This window comes from Theropithecus gelada, chromosome X (genome assembly GCF_003255815.1).
Source record: "Theropithecus gelada isolate Dixy chromosome X, Tgel_1.0, whole genome shotgun sequence".
In the NCBI taxonomy this organism is placed as follows: domain Eukaryota; kingdom Metazoa; phylum Chordata; class Mammalia; order Primates; family Cercopithecidae; genus Theropithecus; species Theropithecus gelada.
In genome coordinates, this window is record NC_037689.1 from 117,549,121 (window position 1) to 117,561,463 (window position 12,343).

The 12,343-nt window shown below is 45.5% G+C and overlaps 1 protein-coding gene across 1 annotated transcript; it reads left to right on the top strand.

Annotated features, from left to right (window-relative positions):
* The first annotated feature begins 5,381 nt into the window (after positions 1 to 5,381).
* RHOXF2 (Rhox homeobox family member 2) lies at positions 5,382 to 7,337 on the top strand. Its single transcript, XM_025371854.1, has 3 exons — positions 5,382 to 5,650; positions 5,834 to 6,236; positions 7,157 to 7,337. Exons 1-3 carry the CDS (start codon positions 5,572 to 5,574, stop codon positions 7,335 to 7,337), a joined length of 663 nt encoding a protein of 220 aa, XP_025227639.1. The 5' UTR covers positions 5,382 to 5,571.
* The last annotated feature ends 5,006 nt before the right edge of the window (positions 7,338 to 12,343 follow it).

The window sequence follows — 12,343 nt, forward strand, 5'->3', positions numbered from 1 at the left end:
AAAAAAAAAAAAAAAAAGGTGGAATCCAACAACCCTGGGGCCCTTACGGGATGGGCCCCATGTTGTGATCATGTCTACTCCCACTGCTGTTAAAGTTGCAGGTGTCACACCTTGGATTCACCATAGCCAGCTAAAACCAGCGGCAGCAGTGACTCCCGAAGACGACCAGTGGACTAGCCAACAAGACCTAGATCGCCCCACCCGAACAGTCCTATGGTAACACCCAACTACCGGTAAGAAGGACAACTGCCCTGCTCTGACCACACCGGAGGCTGGTCAGTCTACACATGGCTGAAGCTTGAGGATCCTGCAAGCTCTGCTCTAGTCACATCCCAGAAGCTGACTAGTCTATGCACAGCTGAAGCTAAGAGGACCATCTCCGGATAAGTAAATGTGGATACAATTTATAAGCCTAGCTATAATTCTGTCAATACTGATTGTTCTGTTATGTTATTACTGCAAATGCTGCAAATGTCTATGCCCAGAGGAAGGTTTGCCATGCCCATGTGTAGTATAAGCGTGTTTCTATTACATACGCTAATGTTCTTACCATTTTTGCCTATACTAAAAAAGGAGAAATCTCTAGAAAGATGCCCACACTGTGTATACCCTACCTGGGTAAGAAATACCATAGTTAAAACTCTACTGTACCAAACCTACTATGAATGTACAGGAACCAAGTTAGGAACCTGCGCATACAACCAGACCACCTATTCAGTCTGTGACCCAGGAAATAATCAGCTATATGTATGTTATTACCCAAAACTCTTACTTTATGAATTCTGATTTGAGGTACATATTAAATCAGAGGGAGAAAAAGAAGGAGAGCTTATAGCTTGAACAAAAGAAGCCCCTCCCTCCTATAAAAGGCACATTTCCTTGTACTTTGATGCCTGCCATGCCACATATGTTCATAATCTTAAAAAAAAAAAAAAAAAAAGCAGTCTGCAATGGTTTAACACAAGAGAGGCTTAACAACAACAGTCCTAAACATCTGTATGGAGAACCACAAATCGGATGCCCGGACTGTAACATTCAGTGGTCTATGCTAACACAGCTCCAACACTTATATTCAGGAAGGACTGCTCTGCTAAATAGTATGTCAACCAAACCAAATTGTAAGACAAGGACATGCAATCCTTTAAATTTTACTATCTTAAAGCCAGAGCTACCTTTTTGGCCTACAGGACAGACAGCACTATTATGAGTTGATAGACAAGAAGCAGGCCTTGGAGTTCCACTACTGATGGTCAGAAAGACTAGAAGGACTCAAAAGTGTCCAATCCTGCAATTCTGGGTCCATAAGTCATTCTATAAGCATTTTGAACAGCCAGTGCCTGAGCTTCCCCATCACCCAAAAACTTTTTTGCTCAACTAGCTGAAAACATAACTGGCAGCTTAGGAATTTCCTCATGCTATGGATGTGGAGGAACTAATATGGGGGACCAGTGGCCATGGGAGGCAAAGGAATTAATGCCAAAAGATCACTTCACTTCACCTAACCCTACCAGTGAACCAACAGCCTCAGTCAGTGTTTGGTTGTTAAAAACCCCCATAATTAAAAAGTACTGTATCACCCGATGGGGAAAGGCTTTCACAGAGGCAGTAGGAGAAACAACCTGCCTAGGGCAACAGCATTATGATGAGACTAAAAACAAAACTCTATGGAGAAACGCCCAGAATGACTCCTACTTACCAGGTCCAAACCCTTTCTCTCGATTCTCTACTCTAAGCCACATTTGGTATCAGGTAGAGGCTCCAAATGCTTGGAAGGTACCCTCTGTCCTATAATGGATCTGTGGAGCATGGGCATATCAGCAACTGCCAGCTAAATGGACAGGGGCATGTATGTTAGGAACAATCAAGCCATCCTTTCTAATTCCTCTAAAGCAAAGGGAACTCTTAGGATATCCAGTTTATGATGAAAATAAAAGAACTAGAAGAAGCATAATCACAAAAATAGACACAAATGTCAAAAAGATGTGGACATAGGAGACTGAAAAGATAATTGTCTCCTGAAAGAATCATTGAATATTATAAGCCAGCTACCTGGGCGCAAGACGGGTCATGGGGATATTGCACCCCAATCTGTATGCTCAACTGCATCATAAAGTTGTAGGTAGTCCTTGAAATTATAACCAATGAAACATCAAGGGCACTAGGTTTATTGGCAATACAAGCAACACAAATAAGAAATGCTGTATATCAAAATAGATTAGCTTTAGATTACCTCTTAGCCTCAGAAGGAGTAGTAGGTAGAAAATTTAATTTAACCAACTGTTGCCTAGAAATCGTTGATAATGGCCGAGCTATTATGGAAATCACAGCTAGAATGTGCGAGCTGGCCCATGTTCTAGTTCAGACTTGGTCTGGGTGGTCCCCGGATTCCTTGTTTGGAAAATGGTTCTCAACCTTTGGAAGATTCAAAACCCTCATTGGTAGGTTCTTGCTTATTCTTGGCATCTGCCTCATCCTCCCTTGCCTTTTACCTCCGTTTATTAGGCGTATTCAGTCAACTATAGAGGCAGCAGTAACCCGACACACTACCATGCAGTTGATGGCATTAACCAAATATCAGCCGCTGCCAGTAGAAGAAGCTCAGCTCTGTGAACAGGTGGCAAAAGTGGTGCTTTTTATTAACACCTTTGTTATAAAAAGCACCAAAGGGGGGAATGGAACAGGAATTAAAAGAAATTAAAGGATGTGTAAGCAGAAACTCGGTTGTATGTAAGAAAACCCAATTCCCCCTGAGAAAAAGAAAGAGCTGGAGTCCTTTAAAAATTAACTGCCTGTTTTTCTGTGGCCAGTGAGCCTTATCTCTCTTCCTTTCCTAGACATTGTAAAGACCCTGTTTCCCGAGCTGTGCAGCTGCAAGGTCACTAGACAGATAAACTCAAGTTGTAAAACCTGTTTTTCCTTGAAAATTAAGAAATGATGTAATGCATGTCTCAATTAATTGAATAACTGTCTCTGTTTCTCACTTCCGTAATATGCTTCCCCCTGCCCCACGATATGCTTAAAAAGTAACTTAACTGTTTGTTCAGGGCTCAGTCCTTTGGATGTTAATCTGACTGGGGTGGTGCACCTAAATAATAAATATCCTCCTGAACCCCATCGATCTCTCTGATTCCTTATCAATCCCGCTACACTTTGAGAACCTACAGCACAATGGTCAGGCATTGATCAGACATTGTGGCAATCCTCACATTTCCTGGCACAGGGCCCTGTAAACACAGCAGCCAACAAAGGTTACTGAGTGAAGTAAATATAGGTACAAAAAGACTTATAGAACCATTATTTTCACAATAAAACATCCTGCCCCTGTTGCCCACTGCCAGAGAATAACCATCATCTTTCTTCTTTCAAGGACCCTTGTGAATAAACACATACAAACTGGCAGAAGCAGGAAATATGAGGCAGCATGTTTAATCATCTCCATCTATTCAAAAACCCCATGAGATAGTTATCATTGTCATTCCCATTTTACAGATTAGAAAACTAACACAAACGGAGAGTGATCAAGTGAGATTAGCCAGCTACCAACAGGTAAGCAAAGCAAAATTTCAGATTCCAGCAGTTTAGCTCCAGGAGGAGCCAGCCTGAGGAGGAGACATCTTAGTTAAAATCAGAAAGAGGCTGTCAGATTGTCATCCCTTCCCATCTCTTCGAAAGTGAATTGGTCAAATATTTTCTAGCTGTTTTCTTACCCATCCTCTGGGAACATGAGGTATAATGGGTGCACTCATCCATTATGATCAGTCGTTGAGGTGACTGGAACCCACAGTACATTTAGGGGCCCACAAAACAGTTTAATTTCTTATATAAAATGAGGTTGATGAAAAGGGTCGTTGTGCAAGCAAAAATAGAATGAGTCACCCAAATGATGGAGGATAGGTCCTATAGTTGAAACCTACTCTCTATATTCAGGACATTAACAAGTCCTGCAGTATCTACAAAATACTTCTTAAAGGAAGAATCTTAGAGCACTCAATCTGTCCTGGCTGTGTTTATTTGACAATAAATAAAATGTATTTATTCCTAAACAAGAGCTCAGAAAGGTATCTGTAGAAAAGGGCAGGAGTAGAGGAAAAGAGGGCTATGCAGCAGCAGGAAAGAACGGAAATCACTGCAGGTCCACAGCACCAGTTCAGCGCAGAAGGTAAGTGCGCATTTGTAATGGGTCTGTAGCCGGAGACATAGCAGAAGCTGCACTATCCACAGTCACAACCAGAGGCAAAGGAAGGATGCCCTGCAATTTTAGAAATCTTGGCTGCAGCTGGGAACGGTGGCTCACGCCTGTAATCCCAGCACTTTGGGAGGCCGAGGTGGGTGGATCACTTGGGGCCAGAAGTTCCAGACCAGCCCGGCCAACATGGTGAAACCCTGTCTCTACTAAAAATACAATAATTACCCAGGTGTGCTGGTGCATGCCTGTAGTTCCAGGTACTCGGGAGGCTGAGGCACTCCTGAGTACCTGCACAACACATGCAAGCATCCACTCCATCCTACTCCCTGCCCCCCGCCCTCCTCCCCCTTCCCCCTTCTCCCCCTCTTCTCCTCCCCCCTCCTCCCCCGCTTCTCCTCCCCCCTCCTCCCCCGCTTCTCCTCCCCCCTACCTTACTCCCTCCCCTCGCCCTACTGCCCCACCCCAACACGTGCTCTTCTGCACCCAGGGCAAGGCCAAGCCCCTGAGGCATGCGCACCTCATTAGGCCCAACCCACAGCAAATAGCGGGAAGAGGAAAGGCAAGAAAGGAGGTCTCTAAGTGGATACACTGTTACTGAATCTAGGCGCCCAGAAGATGGAGGTTGTAGTCAGCCCAGATCGTGCCACTGCATTTCAGAGACAGAGCGAGACTGTCTTAAAAACAAAAACAAAAACAAAAAACAAAGAAAAGCAATCTCAGATGCTCTAAGCATTGTGTGTGTTTCTACCCTTGCACTTTGATGTGGATTCATTACTAAAAATTAATAGTGAACTTTCTCAAGGAGGGTGCTCCATTTTTACATAGTGCATTTGCGCAGCCCACAAGCTTTGCAAATCCAGGCCCAAGCTCCTGTTCCTGGAGACCTAGGAATCATGGAGCTAGTGTGAAATCTCTTATCGCCATAAAATGGGCTTGCACAATTCCGCACAGCAGCTTCCCCAAGTTCCACACTAATGCATGCCAGTCTACAGCACAACGCATGCAAGCACCCACCCCATCCTACTCCCCCGCCCACGCCCTACACCTCCGCCTACGCCCTACTCCCCCCTCCCCCGCACCCTACTCCCCTCCTTACTCCTCCCCCATCCCCTCCCCCTACCCCCGCCACCAACACGTGCTCTCCCCCACCCAGGGCAAGGCCAAGCCCCTGACGCATGCGCACCTCAGCAGGCCCAACCCAGAGCAAAGAGCGGGAAGCAGAAAGGCAAGAGAGGAGGTCTCTAAGTGGATACACTGTTGCTGAGTCTAGACGCCAGAAGAACCTTCCAGGCTGGGACTCACAGTTCTAGCACTGCCTAGGAGATCGTGGTGGCCCCAGCTTAGAATCTGCAGAAGCACACAGCTCCATCCATACCACTCAGGGTATGGAGCCTCTGGACCAGTCTAGCCAGGATATCACCAGCTTGCTCAGCCTTGGAGTCGACTACGAGAAGGAACTACAGGGTCAGTACCTGAATAGGACTCATGCTTTTGCGAACTCAGGAAACCGAGGTTCCCTGGGAGAGGCAAGTCGACTGGATGATGCCCCCGCACTACCACTGCTCTGAGTGCAGCCCCTCACCGCCTCCTTCCAACACCCTCAGGACCAAGGCCTTGATCTTTCTCTTGGGGTTTCTGCTTTTCCAGATATGAATGCTGCGGTGCTGTCGCCTACTGAAGAGTTCAAAGAGGAGGAAGAGGATGCACAGTCTGAGCCTGGGCAAGGCACAGCAGCAGCAGGAGAAGAGTCAAAGATGGCAGGAGCCCAAGGCGGAGAAGAAAAAGATGGCGGCGGCGGCGGCGGCGCAGGAGCTCCTGGCCTCCTATGGAAAGAAAACCGCGAGGGCAGCAGCGGCAGCGATGGCGACGATCAGGACAGCGACCAGAGCGAGAAGGAACCTAGACAGCAGGATTCGCCCCCACCGGGCGCTGTCGGGGGGCTGGAGCCTGGCAACGCGCAGGAGCCCAGCGTCCACGCCTTCACCCCCTTGCAGCTGCAGGAGCTGGAGCGCATTTTCCAACGCAAGAAGTACCCCAGCGAGTTCCTGCGGTAAGCCCATTGCTGGTTGGCGCGCGGTTTGCAGGGAGCACGTGCTGCTCCAGGGTGGCGTTTGGCTTTCCCCCAGCCCTCTCCTGCCCTCTCCCCTCCTGAACCAAAACCCACCTGGGGCCTGGTGTGGCTGCCGTCCCCTCCCCGCAGACCCCTGGCACCTGGTGGGTTCTGTAGTGGGGCTGTGCCTATTAGGCATCATGTATAATTTAAATGAACCAAGTTGGGCAACTTTGGGCTGAGGTTGGTTATGATAAGTAACTCCTATCGCAGCCGAGGCAGAAATAAAGGTTCGGTACAGCAAGTGCAGGGTCGCATCTTGACCTTATTTAAAATTCTGAGAAGTCTGTCGTTCGGCTGGGTTTCCTTTGGTGTTAATTGTTCTAAGTTTCAAATAGTAAGAACATATTTATCTTGATTAACGATTTTTGTTATGGGGGGTTATTTTTTATTTGTTTGAGAAACAGTCTCGCTGGGACACCCAGGCTGGAGTGCAATGGTGTGATCTCGGCTCACTGCAACCTCTGCCTCCCAGGTTCAAGAGATTCTCCTGCCTCAGCCTCCAAAGTAGCTGAGACTACAGGCGCCAGCCACCACTCCCGGCTAATTTTTGTATTTTTAGTAGAGATGGGGTTTCACCATATTGGCCAGGCTGGTCTCGAACTCCTGACCTCAAGTGATCCTCCTGCCTTGGCCTCTCAAAGTGCTGGCATTACAGCCGTGAGCCACCGCCTTGATTTTTTTTTTTTGGCATCTCCTTTTATTTGTGACCTGAGAGAAAAGTTCCTAACGTGAGGCTCAGCTGGATGTTACAGAACAGCCTACTGCGTGTGGGGAGTTGGTAGAATAAAAAATTAAACACAAGAATGAAACGACACCCACAACTCCAAATGCTAAACACGTGTGGTTTCTTCCCATAGGAGGAGGCTGGCAAGAAGCATGAATGTGACTGAACTCGCAGTGCAGGTCAGTAAACCGAAAAAGCAGTCGGGCAGGGGAGCCATTCTAAAACCTGCTTCAGGGCTTCGACACAACTTTGACCCAGACATTGTCATCTTGGTGTTTTTGTGGTTTTTTTCATGTATAGGCAATGAGGTCTGAATTTTGGGATCTTTGTGGCTGGAAAATGCAGCAAGGAAAGCTCAGCTTGTGGAAATTTCCCGTTACCAGAGGGAACATGACTATCCATGGAAAAAAAAATTAGTACTGAACGGTTTCCTTTATTCCTTGTGTATAAAATATATTATGCACTTGAATAAATTATAAATATATAAATATATGTATTCCAAATTACAAATATATATATAAAATATATAAGAGTGTAAATTAAATATAGCATAATATATAAGATTAAACTCCTAGCACTGGTATCCTTTAGGTAGCACTTCCATGTGGAGGCATCCTGGGGTTTTCTGACCTGGGGATTATTCAAATTAATGCTCCAAAGAGCTCCATTAAACTAAATTATTTAATATATTTGAAACCAAGCATAAACTCTTTGGTTAAGAATTTATAAATGTTTAGGCATTGGGGTAAAGGAGTAATTCACAACCAGAATGTATGTTTCCTGAAGCTGAGACTGATGGGGGGGGATAGCATAAAGTTCAAGTGCCTGGCCCTCCTACTATTGTTTTTAAGTATTTGGTAAAGCCTTGTAGAGAGTGGCAGCTCTAAATTTTAATTTTCTGGAATACTTTGATTTGGCAGCCTGAAAACATTGCTGACATAGTTTTGCATTATGGTACAGATAGCAAAAAGGTTTGCAACCTTTGCAAGTTTATCTACAAATCAAAACAAATTTCAAGATCAATTTTGCATAAATTTCCACCAACCTAAGAAAGATAGAAGTGTTAGGCAAGAATTGTATATAGTCACACTCATGGCTTGGGGAAACTGCTCCCATTCAACTTTTGAAACTACCAAATGCATCAGTGAATATTTTCTTGAGCAATTTCTAGCATTTAAGAGATTTTTTGTTTCTTCCAGTTTGTTGTACTAATAGGAAGAGATGTGTTTTGTGTTATATGTTGATAGTGAGGGATGGCTCTCAGGTCAGGCTAGACTCTTACCTGTGGCAATTTGAANATTGAGATTCTCCCTTTCTTTCTTTCTTTCTTTTTTTTTTTTTGCTATTGTTCTCATTGTATTGTGCTTTGTATAATTATTTACAGTAAGTCCCGCATGTCAGTGTACATTCAGTCGGGAAATTGTTTCCATTTGGTACATTTTGTTCCAGTCTGTCTATTCCTGCTCATTATTTTGTTTTTTCTACATTCAGACTGAAACATTTGGTAGCCTAGAGGTACTCAGAAATAGGCAAAGAAAGGTAAAAGGGGAGGAGGGGAGATTGAAATCATACTTCCATTATCCCTCCCCGTGGTTATCAGATTCATAACACGTGGTCCCTGGGCAAGATTATCACCCCAAGTAACAGAAAAGATAAGAAAGGGAAAGGAGAGAGAGAAAAGCATTGCCTGTGGCAGGGTAGGGAAGGTGAAGAGCTCAAGGAGGCCAGAGAAGGAATCACCCATTCACTGCAATGACACTGAAAATGAAAAGTGCAGGTGACCACTTGTCAGTAGTGAAGGGATCTTTTCCAGCAGTTCCATCAGCTGTCAAGATTCCCCTTTGGGGGAGGAAAAAGCTCCCATCTTCCATGGTCCCGCACATGCCTAATCCTGTCACCCATAGCCGTCAGCAAAAAGTGTAAGACAGATTAATCCAAAGAGAATAGCACTTAACATTCCATGGTGCCAAACCCGTCCTTAGCCAAAAGGGATTTTACCAAGAGCCCTCATTTTTCAATGTATTTCAATGTGTTGTTGGTCATTTGGAACGTTCCACTGTAAGTTCAAGTGATTCTCCTGCCTCAGCTTCCCGAGTAGCTGGGACTACAGGTGCGTGCCACCACACCCAGCTAATTTTTTTTATTTTTAGTAGTGATGGGGTTTCACTGTGTTTAGCCAGATGGTCTCGATCTCCTGACCTTGTGATTCACCTGCCTTGACCTCCCAAAGTGCTGGGATTACAGGTGTGAGCCACCGCACCCAGCCTCTTGTTCTCTTATTTTCTTCCAAACATATGGAAACTCTGTTCTGAGCCAACTAAAGCTGGGGGTGGAGTGACATAGGTATTAATACCCCTGTGGCCGCTACCAATATGACTGTCCTGGGTCAGTCCTGAAGCCAGCCAGCACTGGGTCTCACCCAAGGCCTGCTGTAACCACTCTCTGGCTACTGCCTATGTTTGCTTAAGGCCCTGGGCGCTACAATGAGCAGGTGGCAAAGCCAGCCAGGCCTGTGCCCTTCCCTCCAGGTCAGTGAGTTCCCCTAGGCCCCAGGTGGGTCTAGAAGTATCATCCAGGAGTCAGGGACTAGAGTCAAAGAAATATAAGTCTACCTGGTGTTCTATTGTATTGCAGCTGACCTGGCACTCAAACCACAAGACCTAGTCCTTCCTGCTTTTCCCTCCCCTTTCCAAAGGCAGAGGAGCCTCACTCCATAGCCACTGCCACCCCTGACCACAAGGAGTACTGAAAGACTACCACCGATGTTCCGTTAAGGCCCAAGATCTCTTAAATTAGCTTGTCTTGAAAGCTGCGTGGCCTGGGACTCACCCTTCAGGGCATTGGGCTCCCCTCTGGCCTGGGACAGGTCCAGAAATGCTGTCAAGTCCTGGAATCTAGAACCCTAAGAACCTGCTTGGTGCTCTAGCCCCTGTGGCGGTGTTGGTACCTGAAGCCAGCAAGTCTCAGAGGCTCATGATGGCCCTCAGCATGGTGCCTGCGTATTGCTGCTAGGTATTCAGGGTTCAAGGGCTCTTCAGTTAGCAGGTGATGAATTCTGGCAGGATGGGGTCCTTTCCTTCAAGGCAGTGGGTTCCCTTCTGGCCCAGGGTTTGTCTAGAAATGTCATCTGGGAGCTAGGGCTGGAACAGGGGCCTGATGACTCTGACTGGAGCCCTATCTTGCTGTGACTGAGTTGGTATCCAAGATGCAAGACAAAGTCCTCTCAACTCTTCCCTCTCCTCTCCTCAAGCAGAAGGAAGGGTCTCTTTTAGAGCCACATGCTGTGCATCCTGGGGTTAGGGGAAAAGTGATGCCAGCGCTCCCTTGGCTGTCCCAGCTAGTGTCTCAGCACGTTGTGCCCCACCCTACCCCCACCCCTGCCAAGTCCACTGTGTCTGGACCTAGTTCAGCCCTAGGACTCACCTAAGAGTTGAAGTCCTTATGACCTAGGCTGCCTTTCAAGTTTAGTTAGAGACTGAGAGCACTTTGGCCCTTCACGGTGAGGTTTGCAGGTACTCAAGTTCAGACTGCTGGGATCAGTAATTCCCCTCTGGCTAGGGCTGGTTTAAATGCTCCTTCTGTGAGTGGGCATCAACTGAGTTTGGTCTGGTTTTCCTTTCTGCTGTAACAGGACATTGCTGAGATCAATGCTTCACAATTGAACTGTGAAGCAAAAGAACTGTGTTCTCCCTTCCCCAGTGTCCAGAGACACTCTCCACAGCACGTCATGGCTGCGAGGGTCAGGGAGGGGTACCGTTGGTGATTCAGGATTGTTTTTTCTATCTCTTCAGTGCCTCTTTCAGTGATATGAAATTAAAACCAGGTACTGTAAGTGCTCACCTGATTTTTGGATTTGATGAAGGTGTTTTTTTCTGTGTAGGTAGTTGTTAACTTGGTGTCCTTGCACAGAGTCGCAGGAGGACGGTCAGTGGAGCTTTCTATTCTGCCATCTTCCTCTGCCTCCTTTCCTAGCCACATTTTCCCCTGCTTCCCGCTCCGCCCCTGGGTGCTGAGCACATGAGTCTTCAGAACACACCAAGCTCATTCCCACCTTGGGGCCTTTGCACTGGCTGTTCTCTCTGCCTGGAATGCTCTTCCTACAGGTTTTTGCATGGCTGCCTCCTTTATTGCATTCATGATTCTGCTCAAATGCCCTCCCTAAGCACCTGAGCTAAGATCCCCAACCCCACAGTGTCTCTACTTTTTTGTTTGGTTATTGGCTCTCTTGTTTAATCTCTGTCTTCCTACAAGAGGGCAGGATTCAGAATTTAAACAGTGCCCTGACACATAGTGAGAGCTCAGTCATCTTCTGTTAAAGATAAAAATGAAGCCACAGTTTAGGTATACCCGAAGGCCAACCACTCATAACCATGCAACCAAAATTTAATTCATCCCGATTTCCCCAAACACCATCTCTAATCATAAATACCAAACATAACCTTTACATCTTTGTCAGCATGATTCAGTGAAATTAAACCAATCAGCTATAGGCAAATCAGTTTAAACAACTCTGTTTACCTTAAAAAGAATGTTAATGTAAAACAGCCAACCACAAAAAAAATCAAAATATTCTCCTTTATGCTTTATAAAGTGTGCTATGACTGCCATAAAGTGAGCTTTCTACCACTTTGTTTGAAGTCTCCTGGATCATGAGCTGTACTTTCTCTTACTATGTAACAGTAAACTTTAAAATGTTTCCTAACTTGATCTGATTCTAATTTTGACACTTCCAATAATCTTGAGAAATGCTCCTGAGCACTTTGGATCTGGTATTCTTAGGGCAAACATTCTCATTTTTCAAAGCAGAAATTGAGGCCCAGAGAGAGACAGTCACCCGCCTCAAGTCATCAAGTTCCAGCACTCTCTTTCCTTACTCCCTTGTTCTCCTGGTCTTGGGGACATCAGACATCTTTAAACATTTGGTCTCACTGTAGAAACTTTGAGACTCAGTGTTCCCTAGAGGGACAGAACTAATAGGATATATATATATGTGTGTGTGTGTATATATATATGTGTGTGTGTATATATATCTCGTCCATATATATATATATCTCTTCCATATATATATCTCATCCATATATATATCCTCCATATATATATATCCTCTCTCTATATATATCCTCCATATATATATATATATATATATATATATATATATATATATATGGAGTTAATTCAGTATTAACTTACACGATCACAAGGTCCTACAATAGGTTGTCTGCAAGCTTGAGGAGCAAAGAGAGCCGGTCTGAGTCTCAAAACTGAAGAACTTGGAGTCCGATGTTCAAGGGCAGGAAGTGTCCAGCATGGGAGAAAGATG